Source organism: Phascolarctos cinereus, unplaced genomic scaffold (assembly GCF_003287225.1).
Source record: "Phascolarctos cinereus isolate Bilbo 61053 unplaced genomic scaffold, phaCin_HiC Scaffold_3;HRSCAF=262, whole genome shotgun sequence".
Taxonomy (NCBI): domain Eukaryota; kingdom Metazoa; phylum Chordata; class Mammalia; order Diprotodontia; family Phascolarctidae; genus Phascolarctos; species Phascolarctos cinereus.
This window is the reverse complement of record NW_027555736.1, coordinates 174,461,559-174,482,602: the sequence shown is the minus strand read 5'-3', so window position 1 is coordinate 174,482,602 and position 21,044 is coordinate 174,461,559. Positions and strand designations below refer to the sequence as shown.

Sequence of the window (21,044 nt, the reverse complement as noted above, 5' to 3'; positions counted from 1 at the left end):
GTTTGAAGGGGTGAGAAGAAGCAGGAAACCATCGCAATTATGAAGATGCAAGGGTGATGGCCCTTATGAGACCTCACGGAGGACCCATCAGAAGCAACTGCCAGGAAGAGCTGTTTCAAGCAGGCAGGGATTGAACCAGAATGAATAGCCATGATGATCCTGCAGGGTGACCCTGGGATGATAAGGGAGAAAGACTATAACATCCTTTTCTTTCTTCTCTTTCCCACTGTCCAGGAGGGGTGCCAAATGTATGGTGGGTTATAAACTCACTTCATCCCTACCAGGCTATTTGAAAGACTGGAGAATCAGGGAACAAAGGGAAGGACTCAGAAAACTTTAGTCATTTTCCTAAATGACTTTTATTTTTACTTCTAAGCTGTTAAATGTGATTTAAAAAACAAAACTGTTGGCCAATAAGCACTGGAATTGCTTGTTGTATTTAATTTAATATTCAGATATAGATAAGACCAAAAAGGAATTTCCCCTTTACTAGATAAACATTTGGTTCAATTGAACTGAACCGGGAGGCTGGAACAGAGAAGGAAGGTAAGGAGAGAGACTGGTATTGGACTTTCACAAACCTTTATAATAGCATCCAAGACCATTTGTTGTTGTTCAGTCATTTCAGTGTATCTGACTCTTTGTGGCCCCCACTCGGGGTTTTCTTGGCAAAGTTACCAGAGTGGTTTGCCATTTCCTCCTCCAGCTCATTTTATAGATGAGAAACTCAGGCAAACAGGGTTAAGTGACTTGTTCAGGGTCACCCAGCTAGTAAGTGTCTGAGGTCAAATTTGAACCCAGAAAGATGTGTCTTCTTGACTTCAGTCCTGCCACTCTATCCACTGTATCACCTAGCTGCCCAAATTCAAGACTAAGGTACTGTAAAATAGTTTTGTTTTTTGTTTTGTTCTGTTGTTGGGTTGTTTAGAGTTTTTTTTAGGGAGGGGAGGTGTGGGAAGGAGACAAGAAGTCAGAAGCGTATATAGTTGAGAAATAAAAGTCACCTTTTCAAGGAATATGACACAGGGCTTTCCTATCATACTTCAAAATCACTAATATCTGAGAAGAAAGAGAATATTGATTGCTCATGTGCCTTGGACTAGCTCATCCATAGCAACCTAACCACATGATCAGTGCCTAACCTTGCTCATCAGTGCCCATTGGGGTGTGGGTGTGTGTGTGTGTGTGTGTGTGTGTGTGTGTGTGTGTGTATATATATGTATATATGTATATATATGTATGTATGTATATATGTATGTATGTATATATATGTATGTGTATATATATATATATACACACACACACACGCACACATATGGAGAGAGGGACAGAGAGAGAGAGATGCATATGTCACATTTCCCTACTTGAATATGCTAATTACATTTCCCCCAGCACTTAGCACTGCATTCTACACACCTTATGTGCCTAATAAATGTTTGTTGAATTAAATATTGAGAATTTTCTAGAAATGGTCAGCCGCCATTTTGTTCCTAGGATCCAAGGACAGAATGTTTTGTTATTGGAGCTACATATTCCTATATTAAAGAAGGGAATGAAACAAATATACAGAATAGTTTATCCTCACATTTGGCTTCAAGATATTCATCTGCTTTTCTTTATTACTTAGAAGAGTTTTATTTCCTTCTGAGTTTTAGGGAAGCAGTGTGGCCCTGTTTGGCCCTATATATAGTAAGCAGTTAATAAATGTTTGTTGAATTGAGTGGCTACATTTATTTTTGAACTCTTAACAACTTAAAGGCTAGAGTATCTTTTAAATTGTTCTTTTTTCAGCCAGTTAACTGAATCCTGAGAAAGGGGAAATGAAAAGCACATTAGACACCTTTGTTCAGAGCTCTGATGAAAAAAATTAAGTGTGAGAAAAGGGTAAAAATTATTAACATGGCCTTCCTGTCTGTTAGCAATTGGTAAACTACAAGTGTAGAAATCTATGGTATTATTAGTTACAATTTTATTTAACATTTCAGAGAATGTCCTGGGAGTGGTGTCATTTAGATATTTGAGTGTTCAAATTCAATGTATTAGTAAAAATAAAATACAGGTTAGAATGATTGGCTAAAGTGCCTTTTGGGGGGGCAGCTAGATGGCGCAGTGAATAGAGCACCGGCCCTGAAGTCAGGAGGACCTGAGTTCAAATCCGGCCTCAGATACATAACACTTACTAGCTGTGTGACCCTGGGCAAGTCACTTAACCCCATTGCCTAGCAAAAAAATTTTTTTTTAAAAGTGCCTTTTGGATTAACAGTGGGTTTCAAATATTTATGTTTCTCCCATTATCAGCAACTAAGAAATTGACTAGATAGGGCACCCCAGTGAAAAAATAGTTCAGGACAAGGTAAGGACTACCACCTCAAATTTCCAATTTTCTAAGTTCCATAAACATCATCCAAGATTCATATCAATAACTTATATCAATGACCACCTCTCACTCCTATTTAAGAGAAATTATTGAGGATGAATCTGTGAAGGAATGAGAGCTTAATGAAAAAAGATAAAGCCAAGTAAACCCCCAATAAGTGAGAAATGAAAATTAAAGGGAAGGGAGAACTCACCCCATATGTAGATTTCCCGCTTTATTTTAAAGATTGTCCCTGTGTCTGGCACCAAACCCTCCCTCTTCTTCAAGTTGACCTGGGTTCTTCTAGAATCCAAGATGATTTCAATGTTCTCTTCTTCCTTCCTATATGCTGTTTCCAATTTTAGGTTTATGGTTTTGTCAAATGGAGAAAGACCTGTGTTCCCAATATCATACTTCCACTGAACCACTGATTTCATGTCTTCTGCTCTATCTGTGTCCTGAGCTTCCTGGATGACAGTTTGGACAGCAGTGGCAGCTTTCTTCACATCTTCTTGAAAGCCCTGGATCTTTAAGAGGTTCCCATGACGATGCAGATTGAGAGGGAAATAGTACCCTTGATCCAAGACCTCTTGAAGACAGTCTTCACTGAAAGTGACTATTTTATCACTGTTGAATGTTTCACTGTAAAACCCATTCATAAAGTCCTCAAAAGCTTCTTGAAATTTGGCTAAATTCACTTCCCGACCTAATACCTGAACCAGTCCTAGTGGAGAGTCACCTGAGAGATAAGAGATTTGTAATGAGTCAAATATCCCAGATTCTTGAACAAAGCAAAACCTGACCCATTCTGACCCCATGCTGCCTATGAAGGGCCTAGAATAATGGGATATATAAGGAAAGGTCAGAAGAATTGAAATTACTTACTCTGAAAAAAGGCTGAATAATTGCCTTCAGTTTCTGAAGGACTAGCGTGTAGAAAATGGGAGCAACTATTTTCTAATTTAATTGCTATCAGGAAAATAATGAATTATACTAGAACTCTAGCAAAGGACTAAGATTTCAGAAACATGTTTGCAAAGGAGAGTTAAAAGACTACATTGATCAGATTGATCTCTCTCTCTCCTCTTCTCTTCATATATTGAGCTTCTAATAGTACCCATAAACATTCTTAATGCTGTTAATGGCAACCCACTTAGCTTGCGGACCCAAGACAAGATGACTTGTGGAAGTCCCCAACTTTCAACTACTATTTAAAAAAATTAAATGAATAGAGAACAAACTGTGGAAGGATGACAAGGTCAGAATTTTTTTTTTTAATTTTTAAGACGACAAGATGGAATTTCCACTTATTCAGAAACTTATTACATACAGAAATTTTCATACACAGAAGTGTTATATGCATGAATTTCCATATACTCATCAAACCTTAGGAATAGCTGAGGAAGTAGGAGTTGAACTATATAACGCTAAGATCCTTTTACAAATCTAACCTACAGTGATAAAAATATGAAGTTTAATTTAGAGGAAACTACTACTCTCTATTTTCACCAATATCATTGGCTGACTGAGTTTCAATTAGTGTATGGCTAGTTATCAATGGTTTAATTAGAGGCACTTGGTGATACAATGGATAGATTGCAGGAATGGGATTCAGAAAAGCCAGAATTCAAATCCAACTTCAGATACTTACTAGATGTGTGACCCTGGGCAACTCTTTAACTTCAACTGTAAAATGGGGATAACAATAGCACTTACCTTACAGGGTTGTTGAGAGGATCAAATGAAACAATATTTATAAAAGCACTTAGAACAGTGCTTGGCCCATAGTAAGCGCTATATGAATGCCTATTCTCTTCCTTAGCTAGTTGTTGTATCTGACTGGCTTGATGCTGATTGATAGCTCAGCCAACTAGTAATAGTGATCCTCCTCCTCTTCCTTCTTCCCTTTCTCCTCCTACACATTGGTCCCTTTGACATTTTCAATGCTAAAAGAAGGCACAGAACAGTATTCAGAAGATAATGTGTACCATTGCTCTGAAAATGCTGAGCAACCATAGGCACTACAGTATCTTTAGATTGCTGCTTATGTCTCCTTTGCCATTTTGTCAATAACTGGGAAGAGGATACTTCTAGCTGGAGCACGATTATCTCCAAGTGGAATGATGCCCCCAAATTCCCATGCATCTGGAGATGAAAGAAAAATAATTCAGCTATTTAATAGGGATCCCAGAGAACAGGACAACATCTCCTCACCCTTACCAAAAGTAAAATGCTCATTTCTGTATCTTCTGAGAACCTTCAGGAGCTCATGGACAGATGTCTAAGAGGAAGAAAGAGGAAGAAACCTACTAAATACATTAGCAAAACATGACATTCCCCGGAAGACTTGGAGAAGATCTTTCTTTTGACTACTTTACATGATGCTGAGTTTCAGAAGCTTATAAACTATTATTCCATTTCTCATTTAGAAAGTTTTTTTCTAATCTAAAAAACAAGAAACTAATTGGACTAAAAGGCTTGAAGAGAACACTGATATTTGACCAATGATGCAGTCTAGTTAGACTGGAATCCTTCCCCCAGAGGAAAGATGGGGAATAGGGACACAAAATTACTGACTGAATTACTGATGAATCCATTAAGAGCAATCCTTAAGTGCTGCTAACCTCTGTGTTCATCTCTATTTGGTGATAATTAGTATATTCAGAGGTAGTTAGGTTCCACTTACCCAGATTAGTTTATTTGTAGAGTCCCACTTCCCTAGTCTACCTACCATTTAAAAAACATTATTCATCCTAACTACCATGACATTCACAATCAAACTTTACAAGTTTGGAGAGGGTTGGTGGCCCCCGATTATTTCACTTACTACTTTGCTTCCTAGAACCAGAATTAAGATTGAAGCCCAGGACACTATCCACTAAATTGGTTTGTTAACTGTCAGTTATCATGGTAAAACATATCTACTTAAAACATAATTGGAGAGATATTAGAATATTTACCAATAAGATCAAGAGTAAGGCAAAGGTGTCCAGTGTCTCCACCATTGTTTGACATAGAGCTAGAAATGCTAGCTATAGCAATTAGATAAGAAAATAAAATCAAGGGAATAAACTGATAAATAGGAAGCAAAATTATGGTGCCAAATAATATGATTGCCTATTTAAAAAACCTCAGTGATTGAAATTTTAAAAATTATTTGAAACAAAAGCTTTAACAAAGTAGCAAGATTTAAAATGTGCTAAAAATAAATCCCATTGTTAGTCAGCTGATTACGAGACTCTGTCCTCGTGTCTTGAAATTCTGGACTCATCTGGTAGAACCACTAAATGATATCCAAATATGCAAAGAATTATTATGTAGAAGATACTAGTCAGTGTTTACTAAAAAGAGTACAAATAAATGGACCAAAAATGCCACAAGTGAGATGGTGGTTAGACCTCAGAAAGATTTTTTTATACTGACTGCAAGTCAGATTAATATGGAACACAAGGAGTGATCCTAATGGATTTTATGAAATGAATAAGTGATGGATATAGATCTATGCATAGAAATTTGCTCAAATATGGGAAAATTCATCCCAAGCACAGATGAGAAAAGTTAGAGTGAAAAAAGGAAGATTGCAAAAGCCAGTGGGAGCTAAAATGGGTCAGTGAGGGTTATTTCCCAGTATGTTGTCAAGTGGGACAAGAACTCAAAATCCAGGACATTTTGGAATAATGTAGGACTTGGTCATAGAATCTTAGAGTTAAAAGGAACTTTAGGAATCATCTAATCTAACTTGCTTCCCAATACTTCAATATTAAAAGTTATTAAACACCAACATTGTGTAATATTTATTTATATACAGTCATACCTTGTTTTATTGTGCTTTATTGTGCTCTGCAGATATTGCATTTTTTACAAATTGAAGGTTTGTGGCAATACTGCAAGTGTAGCGAGGCCATTTTTCCAACAGCATGTGCTCACATCTTATCTCTGTATCACATTTTGGTAATTCTCAATATTTCAAATTTTTTCATTATTATTACATCTATTGTGGTGATCTCTGATCTTTGATGTTACTATTGAATTGGGGTACCACAAACCATGCCCATATAAGATGGGCGAACTTAACCAATAAATGTTGTGTATGTTCTGACTACTCCATTGACTGGCTGTTCTCTGTCTCTCTCCCTCTCCTTGGGCCTCTCTATACCTTGAGATACAACAAAATTGAAATTAGGACAATTAAAAACCCTACAATGGCCTTTAAGTGTTCGAGTAAAAAAAGGAAGACTCACGATGTGACTAATTTTACTGTTGTCTTATTTTAAGAAATTGCCACAGCCACAACCACCACCCTGATCAATCAGCAGCCATCAGCATTGAGACAAGACTCTCCACCAGCAAAAAGATTATGACTCACTGAAGGCCCAGATGCTGGCCAGCATTTTTTAACAATAAAATATTTTAAAATTAAGGTATGTACATTTTTTAGACATAACACTATTGCACACTTAATAAACTAGAGTACGGTATAAGCATAACTTTTCTATGCACAGGGAAACCAAAAAATTCAGGCAACTTGCTTTTTTGCAATGTTTACTTTATTCCCATGGTTTGAGACTGAACCTGCAATATCTCTGAGATGCCTTTATATGTATACATCCTACTAGATTATAAACTCCTTGAGGGGAAGGACCAAATTTGAACTTCCTCCATTGTTCAGCACAGTGTTATATGTACAATGCACTTAACAAATATTTAATTAATGAGTGAACACCAAAAAGAGCATAAGCAAGGCTGGGTTCTTACTTTAAAGTCCTCTGAGAATAGAAGAGGCATTTTTCTAGTCTTAGAATAAGGGGAGAGGGGGAAGACTCCTCAAGTTCCCTTTCACTGCTGTAATTTTAATTAAGAATTGATGACTCTTACCAGTTCACTTTCTGCCCTACAGGCTGAAACCTCGGAGAGCAAAGCATTTGTAGTTTTCTCTGGTACTTGCATCTTCACCAAACATTGGAGTTCTTCAGCAAATGTGAGAAGAACTGTACCTCCAATCCCCAAAAGATATTGTTGTACTCCTCTGTGCCTTATGGGGATGCTTCTCACAGTCAATGAATCTAGATCAGTTTGAACAACTCCTCTGGCCTCTTTTACATGTCTTCTCAGTCCTTTTAATTTCAAGGTTAAAGTAGAATGGTTGGTCTGAATCCAAATATTCACCTTTAAGTCTCCCCAGTTCATTATCCGAAGTAGGTTTTCTCTGGCTTCAGCCAGCTCCGGTCGGGGGGAAATAATTCTATCTTCAATTATTGAATAACTCATCAAATATTCCTGAATATTGAGCTCTGCCTCAGCTACTTCAACCCTACTGCCCACTATGACCACTGAAGTCAAGATATCTTGCAGAGATTTGACACTATAGAAAGTGACTTTCTTTTCACTATTTAGTGCTGTAAGTAGAGCTTCCCATTCCAGACTATTGGCTGCCCACTGGACCTCTTCCCTTATATCAATCTTCCTTTCATAAACCAGGGTCTTCAGTAATTCTTCTGCTTGTACCAATTCTCCAAAGTCAAGCCCCAAAATCATAACTCCATCAGAAGTGTTCAGTACTGCCGAAATATCTCTGGCAAGGAAAAAATTTTCATTAAAGAGTTCTTCCTGGAGGCTCTGGATAAATTGCACTTGAAATGGGGAAAGTGAGATTGGCCAATCCTTAAAACCACTCAGCAGACTATAAAACTGCCTCTCCACCTCAATCACATCCTGTCGGGGTCCCTGGAAAGTAATCATCCCTAAAGGATCTTCCTCCAAGGTTATAGTTACGGGAGAGTGAGGAAGAAGGAGCAATTTGCTTATTGTGTTTTTGACCACCATATATCTAGGCAGATGGAGAATGGGATGTTTCACACACACCGACTTTTCATCGAAAGCCATTTCCTGAAGACACTGTACAAACATCTTCATTTTCTCAGTTGGACCTACAAAGCAAGGGCCTTCATATTCTCGTATGGTTGTAAAAGACTTCACTAGTGATTGTTGCTTCTTCAGAACATTTAGAATATCTGAGTTGGACTCATAGTGAACAGCATATCTCTTCTTATTTTTCTGAAAAGCATCTTCCACAGCTTTCTCCCAGCTAGATGGATCTAAGTGTTCTCCTTCTGCTATAAATTTAAGCACTCCCAAAGAGGCACAAGTTTGGAAAACACAGCCTATCTTCCTTAAATCATCTTCAAATTCTCGGAAAACAGCTGGGAAGTCATTAAGGTACTGGATGAAAGCTCGGTCCTCTTTCTGACAGAGACTGATGGCTTCTAGAAGAAAGGAGAACACAGTTGACCAATATAATAATACAAAATAATTTGAATTCATTGTATCCCTTCTTTCTCTTGTCTTAGTGACTAGGCTGGGGTAAAGGTAGGAGTTGAGAAGTAAAGCATAAAGTATATCATAACTGCAACAGGTACACAGATTTATGTGTCTTTTAGCCTAATGCCCTTGAGAGTATGAGGAAGTAGGCTATGAATCACTACATTGATAAACATGTGAGATTAGATGAAAATTTTGAAGAACGGAAATGTTTGTGAATGAGAAGATGCTCGAAGTCTCTGGAAAGCTGAGTAATGTCAACTCTATGATATTCCCAGACAGTGTACTTACCAAGAGGGGTCTTGAAATATTCAATCACCTGAAAGGGAAAGATGAAAGAACCCTGACATATTTAAAACAAATCAAGTTCAAGTAAACAAAGAAACCATGCCACTTATAAACATTGAAGCACTGCAACTTTGTATATCTTTTCTAGAAGGGTCTAAGAGTCTCTGGATTTGGCTGTGTTAATCTCTAAAGAACTGAACAGCCTATATATTCTCATATTAGTCCTTGAAAGCACCTGGGCATTAGACCTATAATTACAAATCAATAATCTGAACAGATGACAAAACTGTGCATCTAGTGTCATTGACTTTCCCTTCATTATTGTTTCTGTGGGGAAGGACTCCTGCTTAAAACCTCAGCTGTCTCTGGCCCACCTCAAACCAGCAATCTGCTATAATTTGATAGAAGAAAACCATCTGTCCCCAAAATACCTTCCTTAATTCTACCACTAGAGATCTAATAATTTGGATTAATTAGTTTTTCTATTAAAGTGCAAATCTGCCTAAGAGAAGTAATATATTAATCTAGGCAGGAGGGGGCAACCTGCAGCCTTGAGGTTACCTGTCACCTTCTAGGTCTTTGGGTGGCAGCCTTTTAAATGAGTCCAAGTTTTACAGAGCAAATCCTTTTATTAAAGGGATTTGTTCTGTGAAGTTTGGATTCAGTCAAAGAGCTGCACTTGAGGACCTAGAGGGCCACATGTGGCCTTGAGGCTGTAGGTTCCCTGCCACTGATCTAGGTAATCAGTTACTCCCACTTCAGTGTGAATTTATTTTACCAGGTTGAATCACCCTAGAAAGCTAAGTGAGAGTAGCTGCCCTTGGGGAAATGAAAGTTTGACGGCATAGCTTTGGAGCAAGGGGCACAATTCAGGGAACAATAACTAGAATATGGCAATGAAATGCTGGGGCTCCAGGCAGCAAGCAGCTGAGGACACTAGAATCAGAGCAGTGGTGGTATCAGAAGCATACTAAAGCCAGGAAGGCAAGAGGGAAGATTCACACTTTTGTCTAAGGTACCTCTGTCCATGATGCTTGATGTTGGATTCACTGAAACTTTACCTTCTGAGGAGTGGCTACTCTTAGTGGCTGAATTATCTGTACTAGTTTCATCCACGTATTGGGTTTTTGTTTTAAGAAGTAATTGATCTCTTCCAACATAATGTGCAAGGAGTTGAAATTTCCAGGAATCTGCAGGTCTAACATGGGAAAGGAGATGGATTCCAGAAAAGAGCCAAGGAAATTGTTCAAGCAGCTCCAGACCACCTGGTGAATGATCCGCTGAAATACATAATAATCATGAAAGTTAAAATATAAATACAATTAAAATTATAATTATAATTACAATGCAAGTATAATTACAAATATATAGCCTGTCTGTCTCCATAAAAGTGTCTGTTCTTTGGTGGGAAGCAACAGAAGCTGGGGCAAAGATTTGTATGGGAAATAGGATAAAGCACATAGGGTGCACTTTGGCAATTTCTCCCTTCCTCCTGACTCAATACATTTAAATGAAGTCACAAGGGATTGATAGGCTTGAAAGAGGATCAGAGACAAATAGAATTGGAAGTTGCCAGACCTATGCATGCACCAGGAAAAGGCACTTCTTGGGTTAGTCTGCTCCTGAGGTTCAAGACATTTTTGCATTTCTCCCATCCTTTCAATTAATATATATTTATTATGCACTTATAAAATGTATAGGGTACAATGATAGATACTGTAGATACAAAGAAAGATAAGATAAAGTTCCTAACCTGATAGAGATACCAATTTGCTTATTATCTAGTTGGACAGATGAGATGTAAACCTGTGGAAAATTAACAATATAAGGACAGGGGCAGCTAGGTGGCGCAATGGATAGAGCACCGGTCCTAGAGTCAGGAGGACCTGAGTTCAAATGTGACGCCAGACACATAACACTTACTAGCTGTGTGACCCTAGGCAAGTCACTTAACCCCATTGCCTAGCCAAAAGAAAAAAAAAACCCACACACAATAAAAGGACAAATATGCCAATAGACATCAAGTATTTGGGAAGTTATTTCCCCAATGTGGACTGGACCAAAGCAAACAGAAAGGAAGAACAGACTGATAATGGGCAGGGAGCCACAGGTAGGACTGGTCCATTTTCATCACTGATACCACTTCATTAGTTGATGATTAGAAAAAACATTATTCAAAACAGTAAAAGAAGCTCCCATATTTGTGGTGCTTTGCAGTTTACAAAATACTCACCACACAATAATCTATGAGGTAGACAGGAGAGTTCAGGGTTTATTATCTCCATTTTAAAAATTGGGAAACTGAGATTTAGAGTAGTTTGCAACTTTCCCACATCTGCACCGCTGGCAAATAGCTTGGAGCCAGGCCTTTTGACTCCTAAATCCAAAAAACCCAGCATTACACCAGTTTTGCAGAATAGGGTCAGTATGTTTGAACATGTTTGAATCAACAGGAATGGGAAATATTCCTGACAGCCAGTATGGGCTAGTGGATAGATAGCAGCCTCAGAAAGCTCAGTCAAGAAGACTGGGGCTCAAGACCTACTCTCTCTCTCTCTCTCTCTCTCTCTCTTTTTTTTAGGCAATTGGGGTTAAGTGACTTGCCCAAGGCCACACAGCTAGTAAGTGTCAAGTGTTTGGTGTGAGGCTGGATTTGAACTCAGGTCCTTCTGACTTCAGGGCCGGTGCTCTATCCATTGCGCCACCTAGCTGCCCCAAGACCTACTCTCAAGACCCAATGACACATACTGAAGCTAGACATATCACCAAGATTCTCTCGTTTTCTTATACATTACCCTTCTCCAAACACTCTATGATCTAGATAAATCAGCCTTCCTGGGGTTCCACAAACTAGAAGCATAGAGAGAATCCTATCTCCACTTTTCTTCCTGGCTATCCTAAACTGTGTGATTGAGGAAAAGATCATAAGATTTAGCAATTTAGCTGTTGGTAGCTTTGGGGTTTTGTTTTGCTTTTTGGATTGTTGGTAACTTTGGGGAGAGCAGTTTCAGTTGAATGAGGAAGTCAGAAGCTAGGCTGCAAGGTGTTGAGTGGGAAGAGATAAAATGGAGGCAATGAGTGTTGACTGCTTTTTCTAGGAGTTTGGTGAAGAAAGAGAAAAAAGGACTATAGCTCCAGGCATTGGTAGGATTGAAGTGAAAAAAAAATATGAAAGAATGTTTGAAGACAATAGGGAAGGAACAAGTAGATAGAGGGAAAAGCTTTCTTGATTAGCTAGTTCATCATTTTATACAATTTCAGAGACACTGGAAATAACCCTGAATTAAGGGAGATTTAAGACAGTCCATTCCAATAAGATCCCGCTCACCTGACTCCTCTCTAGAAGGTAGATAAGCTTAAGGGTACTCTCCAAGTTGCAAGACAAGAAAGAGAAATCATACCCCAAAGGTCCCCACCTTTACCTCAGACAACTAAGGGTCTTAAACTGAGAATGTGATATTGGCTTGATAAAGATTAATTTATAAGCAGTACATGACATCAAGAAGTGGCCCCTAAACCACTAGTCCTACTTCCAGCTCAATCTCCTCAGCCATTATCCATTTTTGACCCATAGAAAAGCAACTCTACTGGACAAGGGTTGAGTCATCCCCACTAACTGCCAACCAATCACTACCTATGGGAAAGGTAAGCCAGCCTAAGCCCTGACCTAAACCCAAGAGCCTTGGAAATAGCAGCCAGTACCCCTAGAACACTGGCCCTATTTCCACCTCAGCTCCACAGTCATCATGGAAAGGAGTAATCACTGTTGATAAGGTTCATCTTTCTCACAATTACCACCAGCGCCAACCACTGACTAATTTCCCCTGACAGGCAGATAAACCTAAGAGCACCAGTAAAGGCAGTACATATCATTCATGTTTTTACTTCTAGCCCAGCTCCTATAGCTGTCATCCTAGTAACAACCCTATGGAGATGCACCCTGGCAACTGCTTTTATAGTTATATAGCCTGGCCTCAGCACCTGCAAGTACTAAAGATTTCAAGAGGAAAGTTCCCACCTCCAAAGACTTTGGCATTATAAAATAACTAAACATCAGAAACTGGTATGATTTTATCAGTGGAAGTGACATTAAAAAAATGCATTACCATCAGCTTTGTTCCTGTATCCTAAGGACCATGGGACCTTTCCATCTGACTTGCAGCTGAAACCTCCTAAATGTGTAGTCTCCCAAACCATTAGAATGTGAGTTAATTGAGAGCAAGGACTGCCTTATTATTTCTATTTGTAAGGCCAGCATTTAGTACAATGCTTTTGTAAGTGAGGTGAATTTTAGTGTGTGTAAGGCAGATTTTGTCATTCTTTTTAGATAATAGTTCCAGGATCCTAGATAATATTTCCCAACAATTATGGTTGAAAATATCTCCACTGTGCTCATGCAGTGAGATATAGAGATGACATGATGTGCGCCTCTGCTATGCTGCGTCATGACGATAATGCTAAAGTTAACCTGGAAGCTTAATGTTGGCAAGATGCCTTCTTTGTCTGTTGCCTTAAAAGGCCAGCGGATGCCGGTCAGTGGGGGGGGAGCCCATTTTGGGATTTGGGTAATGCATAGAGGAATGCATGTACTTGCCTGATTGGCCCCCCATCAAAGCTTAGGGGGAATCTGTGTTTGTCTCAGCCGGCTCCCACTGAGGTTTAGGGGATGAGAAATTATACTCTTATTCTCGCCTGCCCCTGTGAGAAGAGTGATTACGGAATTCTGTAGGATTTGGTGCTCCCATTATCAGCAACCCTCTTTTAAGAAGACTAGACTAGAATAAAGTAAACTTATTTAACCCCTCTGAAGCTGTCTTCCTGTCTGACTGGATCAAAAGCGAATCTGTGCTAGAACACCTGCTAGTGTTAGGAGCCCTCTTACATTCTCCTGCCCAACAAATGGTGTTATCTGTGTGTTTACCTGTGAAACAACTTTACCCATAGTAAATGCTTAATAAAATCCCTTTTAATTCATTCATATTCCAACAAACATTAGGCCAAACCTTGCTGACTTCTAGGCACTGTTGAACTAATTTTGCATCTAGGCAGATGATATATAGGATCTGGCAATGCAGACCAGGCAATTTGGAAGCAGGAACGGTGATGATGTTTCCATGGAGGAGATCCTGGGCATCAAGAATGGTCTCTAGTGCTGCCTGGACCTGGGTAGATGTCTCCTGGACCCAACTCCTATTGTGGGGCTCCAGAATGCAAGGGAAAACCACCACATCTGTCTGTGAACAAAAGAAAATCCCAGGAAGAAAGAAGAATGGAAATAACTAATAAAAATTAAGATAAATATCCTCTTTAAAAAAGTTTCTATCAAGTAATAGAATTCTAAACCATTTTCCCTCAGTCTTGAGGTTGCCAGAGCCCTCCATTTCTCTTTCCCTTAGCCCAAACAGGGATCCTTCATGTTCTAAAAAATCCTTGCAGAAAGAAAGCCTATAGTATTCCTTGGTCACCTTTTCCATGTTTCATAGTCTTCACCGACTAGATGCTCTTTCTTGTGTGTCTAACCTATTTTATTTTGTTCTGTTCTCAAAGGAGATAAAAAATAGGTTGTTACAACCTCTGAATCCCTTAGAATATTTCAGAACTATTACTGTTCTTTAGTTTTCTCTTTATCCATTGCTCTTTTAGCTTTCCCTAGATCCCCACTGCCCAATTGATTATTACTATTGATCATTCCCGGACCCTTTCCAAGGCTGCATTTGGACTACTGATCTAAGCGGAACTAGACTCAATAGTGACCACTTACTTTCTGGCTAATGAGGCTTCCAACCACCACCTGGGTTATTACAGCTTCCCAGGAGCTCATGATGTAGGGAAGGAGGACATGGTGATCCTTTCCACAGGGCCACCACCTGCAACATTCCGCCTCACACTCAGCTACAAAATCATTATCATTTGATGCAATTGTCAGATTCTTCAGGCTGCTCCCTGTGGGCTGAATGCTCTTAAAAGCCTTGACTCCCAGAGCGATCCCCTTTGCTAGGGCTGCTGGACCTGTGGGGTAGATCACCACAGAAGCACTTTTCTCTCGGGACGCAGCTTGCAGTGCCAAAGTGACAGCACTGGCTGTCAGCTCCTGGCTTCCATCTATAGAAGCTGGCTTCCTCCTTGAGCTAGGTCCAGTCCAGGAGGATAACAGCACCACTTGTAGGAGCACCTGGGGTATACCTCGCTCATTCAGGATATGCTGCCTCAGCACCCTTACCTTGGGCACTGCTTTGACTTCATTATGTCTGTCCAATGGCCCACTGCTAAGGCTCATGGTAACACAGGCTCGGAATGTGGAAGCTTCTCCTTTCCAGAGATAGAGATTAAGGTCATCTCCTACCTGGAAGAAACCACTCATCCTTCTTCGCTCTTGAATCAGGCCAGGGGATGGATTCATTCTCACAGTGGAATTGAGAAGGATTAACAGTTTACTGATGGCAATCTTGGCATTAAAAGTCACTTTCTGGGGACCAAAGAAGAAAATGATTGCTGAGTCCTGGTCTATTTGCCAGCCAACTTTTACCTTCCAAAGAGACAAATCCAGCGTTCCCTGTAGGACCTTCCATAAACGAAACTCCTCAAGGGTCACATACAGAGTTTCATTTGTGCTTGGATATCTCTGAAGGTGATCCAGAGTCATCCGATCTTTACTTTCCCTGCTATATGCTGAAGAGTCTTGTGGGTGTCTCCCTGAGACTCTCATGAGAGGACCACGAGAGAGTTTGACTGTTTCCAAGCTGAAACTGGGATCCTTTAGATCTTTATCATCTGAGACTCTTTCATAGCAGCTTCTTAGATGATATCCATTGCAGGTCACAGATCCAGACATGTTTGAGCCAACCTTTTTACTTCTAGTCCAAAATTCAAAAGCCACCTATCAGATTCCCCAACTTTGCTGGAAAAGTTCAGAAAAGAACTTTGTGTAAGACAAATAATCACAACCTGATATTGATAATAGCTGTGTGATTAGCAACCCCTGTGAGAGAGAATCCTCAGGTGAATTTACCAGCTTGCATTCTGAAAGGAGCAGGGCTGGGCCAGGTTAAAATTTGATTTGTGTCTTTCCTTGCTTCTCTCTCTCTTCCTATGCATCTCTGTTGTCCCCTATCAATTAAAGTTGTGGGAGTGGGACTGGAGGAATAAAAGGGGAAAAAAAATTAGTTTAAAAAAAGAGAAGAGCCCCAGAAGTAGAGCATATTCAGTCACATAATCTCACCATTCTTTAGATGGCTCTGTGGTTAGGGGGTTCATTCAGTATTTTGAGCTCACTGGGAGCAATTCATTACACTGGAAACAGAGATTTAAAAAAAACCCCACCAAATCTGTCACACACATTCCATAGTACTTTTATTTAAAAAATTAAATATTAAAAAAAATCACATACTCACCCAGCAAAAGTGATACTGCCTCCATCATTCTTTCTTACCAGAAGTTACTTTTCCCCAGCATAGATATTCCTGTGACCCTCCTACTGACTGTCCAGGATGTTCTGCCAAATGACTCTTTTTCTCTCCTTTAATTTAGAGACGTTCCTGCAATCAGCAATCAACATGCCAAGCTCTTAAAAGACTAGAAAACTTTATTTCAGTTTCATTTCCTTAAAACTTACTCAATGGCTTTAACCCAAGAGGTGGGGTTTAAAAAGCAAATATATGTAAAAATATACAGATGAGCTTATCAAACTTCAACATTTTCAAGATGAAATGAGAATAAGAATAAGTGAGGAGAAAACAGCTCAGAAAATTTGGGAGCTTTAAAATTAAGATTGAACTCCTTCCCAAAATTTCTATTCCAGCAGTGTTTTAACTTTCTCAGAAACGAAACTGAATCACACCCTAGCCCTCATGTTCTTCCCAGGCAGCTCAGTGAGCAACAATCTAGTGGCAGCTGAGAAAGAGAAAACTAAAGGAAAATCTAGAAAGTAATAAAAAGAAGGATAGAGCTTATGGGGGAAATGTTAAAGGACTTGGGGGCTTATTTAACCTGCAAGAGCAGAAACTGAGGAAAAACTGAATAATGATTTTCAAAGTATCAACAGGTTCTACTACCATAGAAAATGGTAAGTAGCTGTTGTCTTTTCGCTGTCCCCCAAATGAGACGATAGATTTTGATGCAGTTAAGATTGAAGTAGAATGTCAGACTTACTTGGCAATCCTTTCTCCACACACATCCCCACCCCCAGTCCAGAGGTGTCCTGAAAACATGTGTAGTAGTGTAGTATAATGGCATAATAAAGGAGGCAGTGTGTGATATAACAGAAAGACCACAGGTTTGGGAATCAGAAGACCTGTTTTTAAATCTTTGTCTTTGATAACTACATCATCTGTGTGAACTGGACAAGAGTTTAAGTAATCTCTTTGAGTCTCTGTTTTTTATCTATACAATGAGGGAGTTGGACTAGGGCTTCTGAGAGCCCTTCCAGATATAAATCTGTGGTCATAGATTTAAGTCATAAATCTATGGTGACAGATCTAAGGGCAGATCAGTTGGTCAATCACACTTATTAAGCTCTTGCTATATGCCAAGCACTGACTGGACTTAGGAAAAAAAGGCAGAAGACAGTCCCTTCTCTCAGGAAGATTACAGTCTCACAGGGAGACAACATGCAAACAACTATATCCAAAAGAGCTATAAAAAAGATAAATCGGAAATAATCCACAGAGGGAAGGTACTAGTAATCAGGAGGACTGAGAAAGTCTTCCTGTAAAACATAAGATTTTTAGCTGGGACTTGAAAGAAACTGAAGAAGCCAACCAAGAGGAATAAATGAGGAGAGAGAACATTCTAAGCTCTCCAGGGACAATCAGTGCAAGTCAAGAGATGGAGTACCTTGTTTAAAGAGGGACAGAGAGGAAGGTGCAAGAAAGCTGAAAAGGAGGGGAGTAGGTTATGAAGGGTTTTGGATGCCAAATGGAGGATTTTATAGTTGATCCTGGAGGAGGTAGTGAGCCACTGGAGTTTACTGAGTAGGGGAGTAATAGAGTTAGATTTATACTTTTAAGAAGAAAGGGAAAAAAAATTCAAAAGAAGAAATGGAAGGAAAGGAATGGAGGGAAAGGAAACAAACATTTATTAAATACCAACTTTGTGCCAGGCATTGTGCCAAGTGCTTTACAAATATTATCTCATTTAATAATGAGAGGCCTGGGAAGAGAAGGAAAGGTGGTAGCAGGAACATATAGTAAAGGTAAATAATAAAGGGCAATAGAACATGGAGTGAGCAGAGAGTCTCAGTGAAAAGGAAAAATAAATACTTTAGGAAGGGGAAAAACTGAGAAAGGGAACAAAGTATCACAAATGTGGGCTGGGAGCTTTGATAGGAATCAAGAGAGTTCAAACAAGGGATCTCAGTGTAGCCTAGTGACCAATCCAACCATTCTCTCACCTGTCTTCCTGTCTGTAGGGAGAAAAGTAGCAGAGTACAGTGTGGAGTGGGATTGATTTAGAGTCCAGGGATCTGGATTCAAATCCCACCTCATCTGTTTGCACCCTGTATGATATTGGACAAGTTTTTGGGTGTCTTTTTTGCTTAATGTCTCTGGGTCTCAATTTATGCAACTAAAAGAAGTTGAAACTAAAAGACCTCTGAAGCCCCCTTTTAACTTCACATCTATGATCTTGTGAATAATTTTCAAAGAACACTACCAACCCTGGAAAGTCATATGTTGCTTCAGGCTAGAGTTAAAATATGACCCAATAACCCTGTTGGGGGCATTCCTGAAACCACTGGGTTCCAGATCCTCCCCTCATCCTTTTCACTCACCTTTCTTCCTGGAGTGCTCTTCTTTGCTGTGCCTAGACTAAGAGGCATTCTCTGAACACCTCTACTATCAGAAAAACAAGGCTTGTGCTGGCTCCAACGCTTCTTCTTAATTTGGAGATCATAGTAATTACTTTTAAAAGTTGTAAAGATATTTTTAAATTATCCACACTTTTCAAAAAGTTATCCATACTTCATTGCCTCCAATGTCATCATCCACTTACTTTTCAGCTGCTTATAACCTGGCTTCCAACCCCATTGTTCTCCTGAAACTTCTCTCTCTAAAATTACTAATGACCTCTACTACTAAATCCAATGTCCTTTTCTCATTTTCCTTCCCACTTGATATATCTTCTGATTTTGACACTGTAAATCATCTCATCCTTAGAGATATTCTTTACTCCCTTGGCCTCCTTACCACTAGGTAAGTGGATAGAGCACTAGACTTGGAATCAGGAAAATCTGAGTTCAAATCCTGCCTCAGGTACTTAACTAGCTGTGTGAACCTGAGGAAATCAATTAACCCTTGGTTTCCTCAGCTGTAAAAGGGGGCTAATACTAGAACCTACCTCTCAGGGTTGTTATGAGGATAAATTAAGATATTTGTAAAGCCCTATATAAATGCCAGCTATTACTATTGCCCTTCTATCTGTTAAATCCCTCTACATTCTCTTTTGCTAGATTATCATCCATCTCCTACCGTTTAAGGATGGGTACTTCTTAAGGCTCTATGCTGCACCTTTTTTTCTCTACAACCTCTCCTTTGGTGATCTCATCTGTTTCCTTAGTTCATATGTCATCTTTATACACATAAAAAACTGAAGTAAGACCACATCATATAGGCTGCAAGTAAGTACAATTCACCTTTATTCTTCATAACCTACAGATGACTCCCAAATCAAATGAGGGTCCTTTATTTTACAGATAAGGAAACTGAAGCCCAGAGAGGTTAAATAACTTACACAAAGCCACATTAGAAGTAAATGACAGAAGTGAGATTTGAACCCACATCCTCTGACTAAATCTACTGTACTCTGACCATGTCACTCCTCTGCTCAAAAATCTTCAGTGGCTCCCTATTACCTCTGGAATAAAATAAAAACATTCTGGAATTTAAAGCTCTCAACAGTTTGGCTCCATCATGTTTTTCCTAACGTATCCATTATTAGTCCCCTTAACGTACTCTATATTTCAGTCAAACTGGCCTACTTAAACTGTTCCCTGGACTTAGCATTCTATGTCCCTTCTTGGCTTTGCATAAACTTTTCTCCCTCCTTCCTCACCCACCATTCCTGAAATGCCCTCCATCCTCATCTCTTCAGCTTAGAATCCTTTTCCTTCAAGACTCAACTCAGGTTATCATCTCTTATGAGAAGCCTTGCCTGTCCCCCACTGGTCAGTGCCCTCTCCCTCAGGTGATATGAAATTACTGTGGATGGACAAAGAAGAGCAAATGGGGATGGTTATAGGAAATATATATATATATATATATATATATATGTGTGTGTGTGTGTGTGTATATATATATACATATATATATACATATATATAAATACATATATAATAAATATGTTATATGATAATATCTACATATATAAAATGAGGGTGGGGTGGAGTAAAGAAGAGATGACAATCATTGAGAGAGGATTGGAAGAGGTAGAACTGGGGATAAAAGAGAAGAAAAGTAGTAACTGAGGGCTAGGTGGGGAAGGAGGGGAAGAAGGGAAACAGAGCTGCTTTCTCTCCACTAACCTGAATACAATAAGAATGGGTAGAATAAATTACAAGACCTTGACAATTATATTCCCTGCTAATTCATGCTATTAAAGCTCACTGTTACTCTGTAATCCTTCCTAGTATCATGATAACTAGAATATAGGTAGTGTAGGGAAATCTTTTCTTACATATTTTCCAGAAAACCTTATTCTCAATGTTATTTGAACCTACCTGGATGTGGCTAGAAATTGGCTGACCTTAGGGATGCTTCCAAGAAAGCAGGATTGCTGCAGGGAATGCTTGGATCTCTCCCAGGTATTAGAGTCTACCCAGTGCTTGTTTTGGGGGTTCCCCAAATTTGAATGTTTATGCTTACATCTCAAGCAATTGCTACATGCAATCTTCATGCTGATACTCTTCTCTGAAACCATATATAATATAAACTTCAAAGAGACTGAGGAGGGAATTCTTCTGGCTTTCTTCCCCTGCCAAATGACCTAATTTCCTTCTAAAACTATTTCAGATTTTGGGGTTTGTTCTCATGATTAACACTAGCATTTATATAGCCCTTTAAGATTTGTGATGCACTTTACAAGTGTTACC

At 39.2% G+C, this 21,044-nt stretch overlaps 1 protein-coding gene across 5 annotated transcripts in view; it reads right to left on the bottom strand.

Annotated features, from left to right (window-relative positions):
* The window catches only part of LOC110216977 (uncharacterized), a 56,102-nt gene that overhangs the window by 25,778 nt on the left and 9,280 nt on the right, over positions 1-21,044 (bottom strand). For 2 of the 5 annotated variants that reach the window (XR_013485385.1, XM_078151307.1), the window contains exons 2-9: positions 16,354-16,497; positions 14,724-16,096; positions 13,966-14,196; positions 10,024-10,242; positions 8,966-8,993; positions 7,232-8,619; positions 4,577-4,637; positions 2,571-3,095 (exon numbers count right to left, since the gene is read on the bottom strand). Coding sequence is in view for 1 of the 5 variants with exons in the window: in XM_078151307.1 (XP_078007433.1) it covers positions 2,571-3,095; positions 4,577-4,637; positions 7,232-8,619; positions 8,966-8,993; positions 10,024-10,242; positions 13,966-14,196; positions 14,724-15,794 (3,523 nt within the window). In the remaining 4 variants the exon portion in view is untranslated. Of the gene's footprint in view, positions 1-2,570; positions 3,096-4,576; positions 4,638-7,231; positions 8,620-8,965; positions 8,994-10,023; positions 10,243-13,965; positions 14,197-14,723; positions 16,097-16,353; positions 16,563-21,044 lie in introns of those variants that run through there. The other 3 variants (XR_013485386.1, XR_013485388.1, XR_013485387.1) reach the window with 3 other exon arrangements.